This window comes from Pogona vitticeps, chromosome 13 (assembly GCF_051106095.1).
Source record: "Pogona vitticeps strain Pit_001003342236 chromosome 13, PviZW2.1, whole genome shotgun sequence".
Lineage (NCBI taxonomy): Eukaryota > Metazoa > Chordata > Lepidosauria > Squamata > Agamidae > Pogona > Pogona vitticeps.
In genome coordinates this window covers 11,247,402-11,264,295 of record NC_135795.1, presented here as the reverse complement: position 1 = coordinate 11,264,295, position 16,894 = coordinate 11,247,402, and the positions used below count along the sequence as shown (strand labels likewise).

Genomic DNA, 16,894 nt, shown 5'->3' with positions numbered 1-16,894 from the left:
GCTGTTTGATCATGGTTAAAATCACCTGAGTTGAATTGACTCCCTAAAGAAAGGCACAGCATTGAGTTACAAGAGCTGAGCAGGGCTGGTGAGGACAAGGACCTTCTGGAGGTCACTCATCGTTAGAGTCATCAGAAGTTGGAGACTACTTGATGGCACATGATGATGATGACGACAGCATATTAGTTACATTGAATTATTCATCACCAGTTAGTTTTCATTTCTCTTCCTTGAAGGTATGAAGGAGAAAAAGTCCGTGGGTTGTATGAAGGAGAGGGAGTAGCATATTTTCAAGGAGGCAATGTATACAAGGTAGATATTTTCATTTTTCATTTCTGTAACATATAGAGCTGAACACTGGGTGTGACAAGGTTCGTCTTTTGCCGGGGGGGGGGGGTTGCGTTGTAAAGGCGAGAAAGAGACGCGGAGGCGAATCCGATTCTTGAGAAACAGCAGCTTTATTCGCATGCACACTCAACTCCACCGGATCAAACGGATCCTTCAACATTTCGTCAGTTAACAAGGTGTATCTTTTTGGCCTAACCACCGGCGCGTTTGTTTCTTCCCCTACCAAGGGGCCGGGCCGAAGCGCTCGCGGTCCGTCAATGGTCTTAGGGGGGCACTCCGCACGGCACATATGGTCCCACAACAGGGATGACGGGCCCAATCCCCCTCTGGAGGCTTCTGTTGGAATTCTGGGCCCGGACGGATAACTCTCCAGCCCCCACCATGGTAGCCCACCGGGAAAACTGAGACCCTCCATTCTAAGGGCTCATAAGCCCTACCGCGTCCGCTGGAAAGGGTAGGCTCAGGCAGCAGTCCTCCTTCCCTCTTTAGGCTTGGAAAGCCTTGAGCCAGGTCTGCCTGGCTTCTCGCGTCTATCAGCCAGTCCGTCTGCACCCCTCTATTGATACATCTGCCCAGCTCGCCTTCCCCCAGCCAACTGAACTCCCGCGCATTTGATCCTTCCCCTTTCACCTCCTCCCACATGATCAAGTCCATTTCGGCTCCTCCCTCATCAACAAGGCACACTTCAGTTGGTCTCCTGGGTGACTCTTCCTCACCCTCTATTTCTACCAAAATCCCCTCTGTACAGACACTCTCTTCTTTCGGGCTCCCTTCTTCTGAGGACGGCACACTTGGTCCTACTCCTTCACACTGGGATAGGTTAAATCATCCAGTGCTGGAACCATAAGATGGGCTCAAATGATGGCTTTTTCCCACCCTTTTTCCATAGGGTCATTCCCCTGCCCTCGCTCCAGTCTCAAACATTTAAAAAATGATTTTCTCATAGGTGTTAATTGTTTAAACACAGATGTGTTGACGCACTTGCCTTTTATTCTGTAGGGCATGTTTTCAGAAGGCCTCATGCATGGCCGAGGAACTTATACATGGGCCGATGGAGTGCAGTTTGAGGTAGAGTATCATGTTAATTAAGCCTCAATATGGCGGAATGTATTTGAAATCAGTGTTCTAAAATCTCTGCTCTGCAAGTACCTGTTCTAGATTCTCAGAGCATAAATGGTGTTCCATTCTCCATCGTGGTGCGTGACACCTGTCAGTACTGAGGCACACTCCATTACATACATGAAGGCAAGAAGAGAAGGGGACAATAGAGGACAAGATGGCTGGGCAGGGTCATCGAAGCCACCAACATGAATTTGACCCAACTCCGGGAGGCAGTGGAAGACAGGAGGGCCTGGCGTGCTCTGGTCCATGGGGTCACGAAGAGTTGGACATGGCTTAACGTCTAAACAACAACAATCAACACTTAGGAAAACTTATTACGATGGACAAGTTAGTGCAGCAAAAACCTATATCGGTTTTCTTCTTCAATCAGATTATTTTCTCAAATGATGGTATGGGTTCAATTTAAAATGTGAAGAAAAACCTTTAACATGTTTTTTTGCGTGTCGGAGATTTGAATAATTGCCACTGACATTTAAGCATACATGTTTACGTGGTTGTTCGCAAAACAAGGTATCCTCTAATTAAAACATAGTTTAAAACATCAGTTTTGCAGTGTCTAGCATGCACTCAAAGGGATTTGTGAATCAGCTGGAGATTTGTGAATTAGCTAGGATTGCCTTGTTGGGTTTCTTAAGGGCAATATTTTCCTCCATTTATGCTCTGTTTGAAGACCAGTGCCACAATAATACTGAACAAGTGGGTCCTAGAGCAAGTCAAGCCTGAACGCTCTCTGGAGGCAAAAATGTTGAAACTGAGGCTGTTCAACTTCATGAGGCCCATCATGAGAAGGTGGGATTTTCTGGAAAAGACAATAATGCTGGGAAAGGTGGAAGTCATCAGGAAAAGAGGAATACTAAATACAAGATGGACTGACCCTCCAAGAATCCACAGGCTTAAGTTTACAAGAGTTGAGCTGGGCAGTTGAGAACATGAGGACCTTATGGAGATCACTCATTCATAGGTGATTGGAGGCCACTTGACAGCAGGTCACTACAAGCATCGCAAGAATGCCAAAGGTCTCTAAAGAAATGCAGACTCGTGCTGTCCCTGGAACTTCTCATCCTTCAGGGAAATAAGCAGCAGTATTCAAGAATATTTTAAAATTGTATATCCATGTGTTTTTTTTTAAAAAATTGCTTCTACATAACATCTGGCCGGAAAACAAAAACCAAAAAATAAGCGGAGTGCTGCACTGAATCTTTTCTGTGCGTTCATCTCTCCAGGGAAATTTTGTAAAGAACCTGCCGATGCATCATGGCAGGTACACTTGGCCTGATGGTAGCATTTATGAAGGCGAAGTGAAGAACGGGATCAGGCATGGCTTTGGCATGTACAAGTGTGGCACCTACCCTGTTTCGTATATCGGCCAGTGGGTTGAAGGCAAGAGGCACGGAAAGGTAAATAAAACGTGGTGCTGAAGCACCTTGAGACCCCTGGAATCTGTTGTGGTGAGAGCTGCTGCAGAGTGCAGAAGATGCCATGGTTTGGTTGCTCTAGCCAGCAACCAAAGGTGAATTTTCGTATTGTAAGCCAGCAAGATCAGGGTTTGATTCCCCTTCTTCTATACCTCTCCCTAGCACCACAAATCTGTTTCGGATAGTTCATTTGGAACAGGCTTTTAAGGATGCGCAAGGGGGCTGCAGGAGGCAGAGGAGACCTTCCAACGGTGGTGAAAGATAACAAACACAGACTATTTGGATTCTATCTTTGGTTGCCCCACGTGGCTTTCAACTCAGAGGGGTGATGGGTAGCTGTCCTCGTTCACCATTTGAGAAATTCTTACTTTCTGGCTTGAGAAAAAACAAATGAACAGGTCCCAAGTTTGAGATAACCCTTGGCAAGGTCCCCTGTAGGGCAGCCATTCTCCACGCGGTCCATATGAAACCCCCCCCCCGGGGTCAGGTGTGAAGGGTGCCACAGATGGAAAAAAGTTCTTCACGCACCACTTTCTAATTTATTTTTATGCGATTTATGCATTCCTAACTTGGCCTCTTCTTTTTTTCATCTTGTGTTTATAGTCATGGCCAGAAAATGATTTGAGAATGGCTCCTCTAGGATGTCCCATCTTATATAATTGATCTACTCTTAAGGAGGCTTGCTTTACAGAGGGCCACAGGTGATCACACTCACCCCCATCCTGACCCACTGTGTCACAAGCTGGTTTTGGAATTCCCAAGAGGGTATTTTTATACACAGGGCTCAGTTATGGCTTTTGCATAATTGAAGTTTAAAATATAAAATTACAGCCTGCCTTTACGAAACATCATAATAAACCACAGAATAGGATGTGCTGAGAAGATAATACTGTATGTTGGCCTGCTTGGTAGAATCTGACTATTAAAGTCTATATTTTGAGACCATAACCTTATAGACAGGTTGTCCTTTCTTGAAACGGTACGGTGCTTAGTTGTTTTAGATGCTTCAGTAACAACGGTACATTTGGCATGTCTGAAAAGCGCTCAACCCCTGAAGCCTTGGTGTGGTTTTTGATTTCAGGGTACCATTTACTACAACACAGAAAGTTCTTCCTGGTATGAAGGTGACTTTGTTTACAATGTAAAAAGCGGATGGGGAATAAGGTGGTGAGTTTTCAAAGCTTTTTGTTCTGGAAATATTTTAAATATTGACCATTGATAGCTCTTAGGGTTAGGCTTAGGCTATCCCAGATTGTGGATAATGATCAGGACATAAGTAGAGGACAAGCCATCATAACCATTGGGCAGAGTGAGGTCACCACCGGGGAATCAGGGCAAGAGAAGTGGGAGCCTACCTTCCTTCTGTTCCCCCTAAGCCCTCCTAAGGGTCCTTTCCCCTTTTAGAAGATTAGAGGTGTGTGTGCCACAGTCTGCTGTCTGCAGGTGTGGTACAAGATCCTATCGTATTGGCAGTGTTTAACATTCAGGTGCTAGTTCAGTCAACTTATATATGTGGCATAGAGGCAGTGCCATCTCTGAAAATAACATCTGCATTGGGAGGGAAGCTTATGATATTTCAAAGTGTACTGCTTGAAAACATTTTTTTAAACTACAACTCCCTAGAATCTCCCAGTGTTATGAAGCTGCTTTGTTTTGTACAATATCCTTGCAAGGTGTGTAATGTACAACATTGTTGATCAAATTGGAAACCTGTTCGGAAGAAAGGATGCTGCTATTGATGCCGTAGTCTCAGAAGAGGGAAGGCGTAACTAGCAAATGGCACTCTTGTCTGTCCATCCGTCCGTCCGTCCATCCATCCATCCATCCCACCTGTCTAGTGGCATTGCCACTATTCTGGTCAGCACTACATAGAAAAAACTTAAACATAAAACACCTATTAGTTTAATTTAATTCATTTACCACCTAACTAGTGAATTCACATTACTCCAGATAAACAAGCAAACCCCCATAACCACAACCAACTTCATTCCCATAACAACATAATTACATAACAAAATTGCACTGTGACTGATTCAAGTGCAGTAATCTACAGAAAACCTAATTCAAATATTAAAATTAACATCATTTGAGTTTCTGATGTTCTTAAAGGCTACCTTATCTCATTCTGTCTTGAGTAATTTCTTAAATGTTGAGAGGGTAAAAACCTGGTGCACCTCAACGGGCAGTTTGTTCCACGAAGTAGAGGCTATTGCTGGAAAGGCTGATTCCTCCTTGTTACCGTCAAACTTTTATCATTGTAGAATGAGATGAGTGTGTGACACGGGAAGCTGTTTTTGGGGAGAGATGTTGCAACAAGTATCAAGGTCTTAAGCCATGTAGGGCTTTAAAGGTCTTGCTGGTCATGCTGTCCTATTAGCCCCCATGGCATAGAAAATAACAAGAAATATAACTCCAAACCAGTCTATAGGATTAGATGGAAAGATACAGTGGTGCCCCGCATAGCGACGTTAATCTGTTCCGGATAAAATGTCGCTATACGGAAACATCGCTATAGGGATATAAAAACCCCATAGGAACACATTAAACTCCGTTTAATGCATTCCTATGGGGGATAAACTCACCGCTAAGCGGGAATCCTCCATCCGGCCGCCATTTTCGCCGCCTCAGTAAGCGAGGAATTGGCGCGAAAACGCTGCAGGGGCCCATTTTGTTGATCCGGCGGCCATTTTGGAACCGCCGATCAGCTGTTTTAAAACATCGCAATGCAAAGATCGGTAAGTGAAATGCTTACCGATCATCGCAATGCGATGTTTAGCCTATTTAAACATCACAATGCGATCGCTTTTGCGATCGCAAAAAAAGAATTGCTATGCGGATTTGTCGTTAAACGGGGCATTATGCAAAGCACCACTGTAATTCCGAATCAATCTGTGTGTAGAACATATTGTACAGAAAGCTGGATTAGATTCAGGTGAAGATCCCTTACAGGTGTGTATTCTCAAAAACCATGTATGAATTAATGTGTCTGCCCAAAGATCACGTTGGGTAATTGAACCTAACATGGCAGATTCTAGGAGCTGTAATCTAAAAGCTATACTTTTCTAAAGTCCATAAAGCTACCCTGGCTAATAATTATGACGATGATGTGCCATCAAGTCAGTCCTGAGTTATAGTGACCCTTTCCAGGGATCTTCCAGATAGAGAGTATTCAGAAGTGGTTAAAAACTCCTTTCATCTGGGGACATCCTGGGAGCATGCAGTTTGCCTATGGATACACAGGCTGGCTCTGCTCATAGCAGGCACAGTAGGGAATCAAACCCCCAACATCGGGCTCTACATCCAGATACCTAAAGCACAGAAATCCAGCTATCGCCATGTCTAATAGCTGCATATAAATTCCTTCTCACCCACAGATTTTTCTAGCGCCCTTTTAAAAGTCATCTGCTGGTGGCCACTCTTGTGAAGCCTTGGAGTTTAGTCAAGTGGTATTGGTGATATGACATAACTGTGGCATAATTAGTTTCCTTGTTCATTTGTTTTCTCAATAGTTATAAATCTGGAGATATTTATGAAGGCCAGTGGGAGAGGGACATGCGTCACGGAGAAGGGCGGATGAGGTGGTTAACAACTAACCAGGAGTATACTGGAAAGTGGGTTAACGGCATACAGGTAGGACTCAACTGGACGAGAGTTTTAACTTTGCTGATCTTCTCTGTCAGTTTCATTTGCTTATAGGGCTAGGGAAAGTTACTTTTTAGAATGAAACTCCTAAACATCTCCCAAGCCCCTGGGTGCTATAGCTCAAAAATAAACTTTTTAGAGTTCTGATTATTTAAACGATTTGTACACTCTTTCTGTCTAATCTCTATAGTTGATTTGAGACTAACATCCTTAAAATAAAGCCCCAAGGAACAATTATTACCCATACTGGGGGGAGGAGACCCATTGGGGGGAGGACAACCTCATTTTCAGGATCAATTTTCAACCTACAACTTAAGCCACATGCAAAAATCTGACATGACTAGAGATCCAGTGGCCCTCCATGTCTTGAGGAACCAATATTCTTGTTGTCCTCCATCCTTGTTCAGATTGGCATCAGCAGTGGTGTAGGAGAGCCAGGGTTTTGCCCTGTTAAAGCCCCTGGACTTTCTGGTTAACAGAGGATATGACACAATTTGCAACCCGTCAGACTTCTTGAAACTTAAATGCAATCCTTGCAGTAGTTGGGAAAGAAATGGATTTTTCCAGGCGTTGCATATTCTGGCAAGCTACCTCTGTTGTGTGTGTGTGCCTGTATGGTGCAGTGGGTGGGGAATTGGACTAGGATTTGGGAAATTTAGGTTTAGATCCATGCTCAGCCATGGAAACCCATCGGGGGAGGGGCTGCAGTGATGAACCATTCCTTTAATGTCTCACATGCTTTGAAAATGCAACATCTCCGTTATAATGCAAAGTATCTGAGTACGTATATTTGTCTTGAATGGACAATTAAAAGCCATTAGTTTTGCAAAATAACTGTTTATTGGTGGTGGATGATGATCAATCCAGTGGCTTTCATGTTTTGATCAAGCTTATCTTATAGGGACTGTCATGATCAGCACTTGGACCTCAAATTTGCCAACTCAGAGGGAGTTTCTTCTGACAGTCATTTACCTTTTTCAGCATGGATTTGGTACCCATACTTGGTATCTGAAGAGAATACCTGGATCACAGTATCCCCTAAGGAACGAATATGTGGGAGACTTTGTCAATGCGGATCGCCACGGGACTGGAAAATTTTTCTTTGCCAGCGGAGCAATGTATGATGGAGAATGGGTTTCCAATCAGAAGCATGGCATGGTGAGATTTGGAAGCAGTGTCATAACATCTGGGGGTTGAGCAAGAGGCTTCAGCATTGGCCATTGAGAGGAGCTCGGGTGTCACTGTGTAGCAAGCAGTGGCTGTGTCGTTTTGTTATATGACATAAAATTGTCTCCAACTTCATGAACAGCCCTCCTCAGGTCTTGCAAACACAAGGCTGTGGTTTCCTTTATTAAGTCCATCTCTCGTTCATTCTTCCTTTTTCTACTGGCTTCCACTTTTCCTACCATTACAGTGGTGCCTCACATAGCGAGGTTAATCCGTTCCGGGTTAACCTTCACTATGTGAAAACTTTGCTAAGCGGAAAGTAAAAAGCCATTGGAACGCATTAAACATCGTTTAATGCATTCCAAATCGGCACAAAACTCACAGTTTAGCAAAATTTCCAGGGTCTGGCAGCCATTTTCGCGCCCTCGGTAAGCGAGGGGAGGGCGTGAAAACGCTGCATGCGGCCATTTTGGGCGTCTGGCGGCCATTTTGGAGCCGCCAAACAGCTGATTTTCGGGCGTCGCAAAGCGAAGATCGTTAAGCGAAACGCTTACCGATCTTCGCTATGCGATTTTAGCCCATTGGGGCCAACCCTATGCCTCCGCATTAGCGATCCCGGAAAAGGGATCGCTATGCGGATTCGTCGCTATACGAGGCGCTCGTTAAGCGAGGCACCACTGTATTGTCTTTTCCAATGAGTCTTTTCTTGTGTACACCAATATGTACAAACTTAGCTTCAGTTTTGTCCTTTTAATGTTTTAATAAGAGCTCAGGCTTGATTTGATCTGGAAGCCCCTTATTTGTCTTTCTGTCAAAATAAACCCATAAAGCTCTCCCCCAACTGACCCTCCCTTGCCTGCAAGACTCCAGGGAAGGAAGGAATCTGGCTCCTGCTAGAGCCATTTCAAAATCCACCTGCAGGGGATCCGTTCATACCTTTTACCAGCAGGACCTGTCCTCCTCTTTGCATCCTTGTGCAGAGGGAAGGAAGAGGAGGAGGAGAGAAGGGCAAATGGTTTGGGAGAGAGAAAAAGATAAAGGGATCAGCTCAGCCACTTTGGGCCGCATGCCACTTGCAATGCATGGCACCCAAAGGAGTGTGATCTCGAGCAGAAACATCCACCACTCCTCTGCTGTTACTGCTATATCCATGTAATTGGAAAAGTAATACATTTTGCTTATTTCTCATGTATTCAATTATTCCTCAGAGGAATATCTTACTGATTCCTGTCAATTATGTGTCCAGATTTGGAAAGTTTACCTTTTTTTCACTACATCTTCCAGAATCTCCAGCCAGCATTTGAACTAAGCTGGTGCTTAGTTCAAAGGGTTTCTGAACTGGCAGGATGCAGTGGTCTATTATTGATAGATATATGTATATTCTGTTAAATTTGTCCCAGAAGCCCTCTTAGCTAAAGAGTGTTTGTCACTCCATTTTTTGCAGCAGACCCCCCCCCCCCCCCAGTTTTCTATTCGATATCTGTTTATATTTTAAGACCCTTGGGGGAGAGTCTGCTTTTACCCATCACTGTATTAGACACAGATGATGCTTTAGTAGGTGCTGGTATAATTGAGTGAGTTGGAGCACCTGGCGACAGCGCCAAGGGGCAGGGGTTCGAATCCTGGTGGGCCTCCTTCGAAGGGGGCCAGCTGAGATTGTTCAGATGGGGGTTACGTGACCTGCTTTGGGCAAGCTGGACAGTCCCAGCGTACATCAGACGGAGGGAATGATAAACCACTTTTGAGTAGTTTGTATTTAGAAAATCCTGGAAAAGGTAGCCTTAAGTTGGAATCAACCTGTCAGCGTTTAATTATTATAATAGGCAGTTTTTAAATAACAGAAAACATTGGCAGTCACTCCCAGTACATGTTATCTTTGCATCTGTTTGTAATAACCAGTGTCTTGCCTCACTCCCTGAGCAATTCTGTCATATTGCAGTGTGACCAATGAGTAGAATTGTGCAGATGGGGCTTTTGTGAATAGCAGAGGCCAAAACAGGCAGTAATCATGGACACCGTTTTGCTTTTTTCTTCTTCAGGGTAAACTTGTATTCAAGAATGGACGTGTGTATGAAGGTGAATTTATATATGATCATATAGCAGAATATCCAGATTTTCATATTGACATCATGAATACACAAGATCTGAGTGGCATTCCAACAAAGGCTCCTTTTGGTACTGGTAAGGACCTTGCCTTATGGCTGGAGCAAAGTAGTTATAATATTACATTAAACCTAGCAGTTATTTTTTTAAAAGAGAGTTTATTACGCCTAATTAATGTATTTGTAAATTACATGTGGTAATAAAAACAATTGTGGGCAAGACAGATATTTGTAGCAAAGAAGAGGCAGTGAGGAGATATTGGGAGAGAGAAATTCAATCATCCACTGAAGATAATAAAGCCTGATCTAAATCTAGGCTGAATCCAAGTGGAGGAAATTGCTAATCAGCAACTCTTGCAGCTTGTTAAGGTAGCTTTGCTGTTGCTGTGCCTCCTGCAAATCTGGATGGTTGCAGCAGAAAGCTGCCTTAACAAGCTGCAAATAAGAGGTGATTGCCAATTTCCTTCTCTCTGTTGAGTCCTGTTGGTCAGTTAAAGCAAGTTTACCTGGGGAAATCCAATAAAATACTTTATTTCTTCTTGTAGAGAGTATCAAAGTTGTTGATGGCACAGGAGATTCATCTGCACTGGGATCAAACATTGAAATAGATATATCAACATTGTTGGCTATATTTCCAAAGGAAGAAAAGGAAGAAGAAATCAAACAGGTATGTAGTATCTTTGTGTAGCTGATTTCGGTTGTCTTGCACATCAGGAAAGAAAAATAAAATAAGAAAAAATACAGCCAAGTTTCTAAGGTGAATGAAAGTGTTTTAAGAAGCAGATATAGTTAGCTCTCAAAGAAATGACGATCAGAAGTATGTACTTTGCCTTATATTCCTTTGACGAATTTAACTAGCAGCTCATTGTGGTTGTTTGCTGCTTTTCTTATTGTCACAAAAAGACTTATTGCCAAAAACCACACTTACAGACAGAAGCATATCTGGTGCTAGGCATTTCACCTGCATGGATCTTAGCCTTACTCCTTGAAGTTCACGACCCAGGGTCCTCTCTGATTCAGAATCATAGAATAATGGAGTTGAAAGGGGCCTAACCCCTGGTCAGTGCAGAAATCCAAATCAAATTTAACCTTTATTTAACTAGCGATGGAATTTTAACATCCGATTCAAAGTCCACCCTCCCTTTCTCTTCTTCCCCAGACAGAGTTTGCTGTCCTGAGACACATTTCAGAACTGCGGAGAATCTACACCTTTTACAGCAGCTTAGGATATGACCATTCTCTTGACAACACATTCCTGATGACAAAGCTTCAGTTCTGGCGATTCTTAAAGGACTGCAAGTTCCATCACTGCAACCTTACGCTTGCTGACATGGACAGGATCCTGAACGGTTTGCATTCCTAATGTGTATCATTAAGTGGATGTGTTTATACCATGGTCAGATTGGTAGGCTATATACCCATACTTAGGTTAACTTGCAAATGATGGTCCTGCAGTTAATGAGTTGGCTTAAATCTATGTATGTTGGAGGGAAAATATAATGTTTTAAACAGAAGGCAGTAAAGATAGAAATAGCTAAGGACTAAGAGAAGCTTTGGATTTTGTAGCTTGCCAATTTATAAGTTACCTTTTGGACATCTTTTAATGTATGGGTGCTCCAGCTTCCCTCTCCTTGAAAACATATATTAAAATGTCATGTACAGTATTTATTCATTAAATACTCCAAGCAGGGCTCTTGGAGCAATTGATAAGGCAGATGCACAAGACAGTCTGTTGGCAGTTACCATTTAATCAGCCAGGGTTCCATTCTAAGGAACGCTGGGATTTGTGGTTTGGTCATTGATAGTTGGAATTCCCATCTGTAGTCTGGGGAACACCAGAGTTCTCCAGAAAAAAAGCTGGGCCTCTTACCAAGCTACGAATCCAAGAATTCCACAAAGTGGAGCTAAATGGCTGCAATTGTGCAGCGTTTTGTGTAGACAAAACAATTCCAAAGTCATGTGGCCCTTGTGCAAAATGAAAAAAAACAAGGATGGGCAATCCTAACCATGATGATCTGCAGTCAATTCTGACTTACTCTTTTTTTGTGTTTTTAAGGTAGAGAGGACTTGGAAGTGGTTTGCCATTCCCTTCTGGGGCCACTTTGGGACTGGGCAGCTTGCCCAAGGCTACATAGGTTGACCCTTTTCCCCTGGAGGCACAATGAGGACGAACTCCTGATACCTAAACCACTGAACTATCCATCCAGCCAACACCACTTTTGATTAGACTGCTTTTATCTCAAAAACAGGCTGCAGAGCTTGGTACAGCTTTGGGGGGGGTGTCATCTGAGTAGCGGGTTGAGCAGACCCTTAAATCATCAGGTGGGTGGGGTATGGCCACTACGGGTGCACATTAAATGTGAAATGGATGTTCCTAGCATGAATTCCTCAACAGATCCCTGTTCTCGGTAAGATTGGCCGCAGAGACAAATACAGTGGTGCCTCGCATAGCGAGGTTAATCCATTCCGGATTAACCTTCGCTATGTGAAAACATCACTGTACGGATCAAAAAAAGCCATCAAAAGTTCCAAATTGGCAGAAAACTCACCGTAGAGCGATGTTTTCCGGCAGCCATTTTCGCGCCCTCAGTAAGCGAGGGGAGGGCGCAAAAATGCTGCGCGCGGCCATTTCGGCCGCAGCGAGACCGCGGATCAGCTGTTCGGCGGGTCCAAAATGGCCGCCGGAACACCCGAAATGCCCGCGCACAGCGTTTTCGCACCCTCCCCTCGCTTACCAAGGGCGCGAAAACGCTGCCGGCGGCCATTTCGGGTGTTCCGGCGGCCATTTTGGACCCGCTGAACAGCTGATCCGCGGGTCGCAAAGCGAAGGTCGGTAAGCGAAATGCGAATTTTGCCCATTGGGGCCGACGCGATGCCTTCGCATTAGCGATCCCGGGATTGCTATGCGAATTCATCGCTGTACGGGGCGCTCGTTAAGCGCGGCACCACTGTATCAATTTTCTGCCTGAAGCTCACAAAGAAGTAGCCATGTTCATCTGGCTCTGCATGTTGGCAAAAGAGAAATGAGGAGGGGAGGCAGCCTACGGTAGCTCTTTAAAGACTAGCGGGTTTGTTTCAGTGTGAGTTTTCATGGATCAGAATCCATTTCTTCAGACACGGGAGTGCAAATACACGCTGGCGTTAATCTCCAGCAAAGGGTGCAGATAACAAAGTAGCTTAGCTCTGGCAGGCTGAGACCTGTGGGCTCTTTTAGAGAGTCAGCCCATCTCATATTTGGTCTTCCTCTTTTCATGCTGCCTTCCACCTTTCCCATCGTGATGGTCTTTTCCAGAGACAGTAGGACAGCCGCAGTTTCGGCATTTTGGCCTCCAGAGAGAGTTCAGGCTTGATTTCCTCTAGGACCCACTTGTTAATATTTCTCATGGACAGTGTCATTGAAGCGACCAACATGAATTTGACCCAACTCCGGGAGGCAGTAGAAGACAGGAGGGCCTGGCGTGCTCTGGTTCATGGGGTCACGAAGAATCGGACACGACTAAACGACTAAACAACAACAAAAAGAGGAGCCAGCCTGTGTGATCTTAGGTACGTCGCATTGTTCTAGGGTGACCCTAGAAGAGGGGAATAGAAAGCCACTTCTGAGTACTCTCTACCTAGAAGGTCCCAAAAAGGGTTGCTATAAGGCACATAATTATTTGTGGGTAAACCCATCCATACCATTTCCTCTTTTGCAGAAAATGCACCCACATAATGTTTATATTAACAACAAGAAGAAATGCCTAGAAGCCCTATGTTCATAGGATAGAGGACCTTGTTCTCTCAATATCCTTGTTGGGTTTTTTTCACTTCATTGCATTTTTAGTTGGTCGGATAAAGATATCAGCTTACAATGTGTTTTGGAATTCGTTTTGTGCCAACACAACTCTGTTGATGGCAATTTCAATCCAAAACCTCTAAGGGAAGCTGCCAAAGTTTGGCCCTTAATAGTTTTGCTGGGGTAGTCAAGTCTAATTATTGAGATCTGGTTGTCTGGCTGAGAACTGCCATCTGAGCTAACGAAAATAAAAATCAAGAGGAAGAGTGTGGAAGAGAGATAAGGGAGATCAGCTGTATTTTATTTTATTTTATTTTTAGTGGAAAAGGCTCAGCATAAATATTTTGGAACCTCAGAAAAAGAGCCTTCTGGCCTGAGAGTCCTCCCCTCCCTTCCTGATTCCTAGGCAAGACAGTGGACCGGTCTGTCCTAGCATTTGACATTTGCTTGTACCAATTTTCACGTTCTATATTTATAAAGGTGCTCTAGTACTATCGAACCCCTTATGTTTCCAGTGACCTTTTTCCAAAGAAAATCAAAAGCTGGGTAAACACTGTGGCCCAGAACATCTCCTCGCACACAGAAGGACCCTAATGGCATGTTTCTGCCAACATTTCACTCCTGTGGCAGGCAATATAATTTAGTGGTGGCCCACAGACAGATTGGATGGCAGGGCTTTAATTATCTTCTGTATGTAGATTGAATAAGCCAACCCGAGTGTCACCTTGATCACTCACTTTCCCTCCTGCCCGGTTTCTCTGTCTTGTTGATGTTTTGTTTTGCAGATAAAACTTTACTCGAAGAGATCCATTCTCCCTACGAGACCTTGCTGCTTAGAATGTTTTTGACATACCTCATTTATTTATCATTCCACATCTACCATAAAGAGTTTAAGTAAGTGACTTCTCTGATGAATGAGATTGTTCGGAGCACACTTGCTTGGGAGTTAATCCAATTAAAAATTCACCTGGGCTTGCTTCCAGAAAATGAGTTACAAGAGAGTAACTTGTTTACTGGGAGATCACCAGTTTTGCCTATTAGTGTAACTGGCTTGGAACACCTGGATGCCTTTTTATTCACTGTTACGTAAATGGGGAGTAGTGATATTGATCTGAAAATGAATCAAGATTGGCAACTGGGTAATCGTGCATCTGAGCTGATGTAATTAGTACATTAAATTGACATAGAAGTGTAATTCTGAAGGAGAAGAGTACTTGATGGAGAGATGCAGCATGAATGATGTACTAGGTGTTATCTTAGACAACACATTCTTGAATCGAGAGAGAAGGGAGAATGTATCTTTTGAGGTAGCATAGATCTCCTGTAGAGTTCTGCATTACTTGGTTTTTAAAATAACATTTTAAAAAAATCTGTTGCCTGATGTAATTAGGGTGCATTATTTGTAGAAATATTTCAAATTTGTTAATTTAGTCAGTTAATCAGTAGAAAATTGCAGCCTCATTGCTGGATAGCTCAGTAAGTTAGGTATCTGGCTAAGGAGGCAGAAGCTGGGAGTTCGATTCCCCACTGGGCCTATTGGTAGAAGAGTCAGCCTGGGTGGCCTTGGGCCAGCTGCACAGTACCAGGGTGCCCCCCATAGGAAGGGAATGGTAAATCACTTCTAAGTACTATCTACTTAAAAAGAATCCTAGAAAGAGTCGCCATAAGTCGGAATTGACTTGGTGGCACATTATTATTATTAATTAACAAATGGAATGTGAGTTTTTCTAACCATACAATGTTGTTTTCACCCCACTGTTCAATGTAGCAACGGCTATCATGCACTCCTCTTTTAATTCTAGTGATAAAAGTCCTCGCCTGTTCAAGTGCTTTTCCAAATTGATGCAACAGAACATCAGTCCCAATGCTTGCCAAATAAAAGGTAATGTCTTCCTGCACAGGTAGTTTCCTGTGCTTTCCTGGATTCCTCGGGCTTAAAATAGAGAGAGAGACATTAGATTTGAAGACAAAAGAGCAAACCCAAACAAAAGGCATTTTCTCCTGGTTTTCTCGACAGGTGCCTTGTTTAGTGACCGGCAACAAGCAGTCTATGCGATCAATTACATCGACAAGTGCTGGGAGATCTATGGGGCTTTTTGTAGACCAAACTCTGTAGCTCCTTATGAACCTACCATGAAGATGAGGCACTTCCTTTGGATGTTGAAAGTAATCATGGTCTTGTGGCTTTGTTTGGTTTTTCTTTTTTGATTTGGGTAGATCTGCTTGACTATACACAGACTACACACTTATTCATTCAAACATAAATGAACCAGAAACATTTATTTGAAATATTGAATACTAGCCCAAACCCTGCTGCTTCACACAGGGACTCACGCTAGAGTAGGCCCATTGAATCAATGGGAATTTAGTGAGTCAGCTCCTTTAAGTTCCATTGATTTCGAATGGGTCTACTTTAACTGTGATTTATTATGCTAAAGGAAGTCACGGTTAAAGTGGAATCATTTCAATCAATGGCGTGGAGGAGTTGTCTCATGAGATCCCCATTGATTCAACAGGCCTATTCTAGTGCAATTCACTACACTAAGCAACAGGATTTTGCCCATTGATTATTGCCACAGTCCTGCTTTTTACAGCACATGGAATGGGAATCTGGAAGGCCTGGTGGATACAGGTCACATGACCAGGTGCACACCCAACATACAACCAGTGCTTTTGCCATTATGCAGTTTCTGTGGTTTTCATTTTGAAGAATATACCTGTGTGTATTTTAGTCACATCTGGCTTTTCATTTTTTGTGTGTGTGAGCCATTCTGGGACCCTTTACCGAACATAAAAATAAAGAATAGTTTGTAGAAGAGAATAGTAACACAGCACAAAAGGATGAAGTCACCGGTTTTGACGGAGACCACAATGTGGTCAACCAGCATGCTCAGGTGCCAAGCAGTTTTTTCTTCCCGCCTTCCTTTACGAACATGAAGTGGGGCTAATGTTGATCATTTCCCTCTTGATCTCCAGGATTTAAAGCTCATAAGCAAGCAACTGACAGCTACCAAAGTTGTTAATATTCTAGCCAAAGACAACCCTTATGTCTGCGATGGCGAAGACACTAACTTGGAACACGAGGTATGGATTTCTAAGAAGGGCAGAGGAATTGGCAGGGAGGCCTGTTTTGTGCAGTGGCAGTGGAAGGAAGCGATCAGAAGGAGGTGGAAGCCCAGAGCTCCCTTCTTTTTGCAGGTTGTTGGGGCCACCCACACAGGAGAAACTCTAAAAAGTTTTCTGTTTGCTAGGGCCGTGTTCGAGACATTTTGCCAGCTCAGCCTGAGCCCTCTCCTCCCATAGTCAAGGGACGTAGTCCCTCA

The 16,894-nt window shown here is 43.7% G+C and overlaps 1 protein-coding gene across 10 annotated transcripts in view; it reads left to right on the top strand.

The window, feature by feature from the left end:
- RSPH10B (radial spoke head 10 homolog B) overlaps positions 1–16,894 on the top strand; it is a 29,675-nt gene that overhangs the window by 3,212 nt on the left and 9,569 nt on the right. For 6 of the 10 annotated variants that reach the window (XR_013539149.1, XM_078381510.1, XM_078381511.1 and 3 more), the window contains 13 exons: positions 237–312; positions 1,348–1,416; positions 2,694–2,867; positions 3,967–4,052; positions 6,395–6,515; positions 7,509–7,685; positions 9,734–9,905; positions 10,342–10,463; positions 10,956–11,145; positions 14,357–14,465; positions 15,374–15,453; positions 15,589–15,737; positions 16,548–16,655. Coding sequence is in view for 9 of the 10 variants with exons in the window: in XM_078381510.1 (XP_078237636.1) it covers positions 237–312; positions 1,348–1,416; positions 2,694–2,867; positions 3,967–4,052; positions 6,395–6,515; positions 7,509–7,685; positions 9,734–9,905; positions 10,342–10,463; positions 10,956–11,145; positions 14,357–14,465; positions 15,374–15,453; positions 15,589–15,737; positions 16,548–16,655 (1,633 nt within the window). In the remaining variant the exon portion in view is untranslated. The remainder of the gene's footprint in view (positions 1–236; positions 313–1,347; positions 1,417–2,693; positions 2,868–3,966; positions 4,053–6,394; positions 6,516–7,508; positions 7,686–9,733; positions 9,906–10,341; positions 10,464–10,955; positions 11,146–14,356; positions 14,466–15,373; positions 15,454–15,588; positions 15,738–16,547; positions 16,656–16,894) is intronic. The other 4 variants (XM_072982728.2, XM_072982725.2, XM_078381514.1 and 1 more) reach the window with 3 other exon arrangements.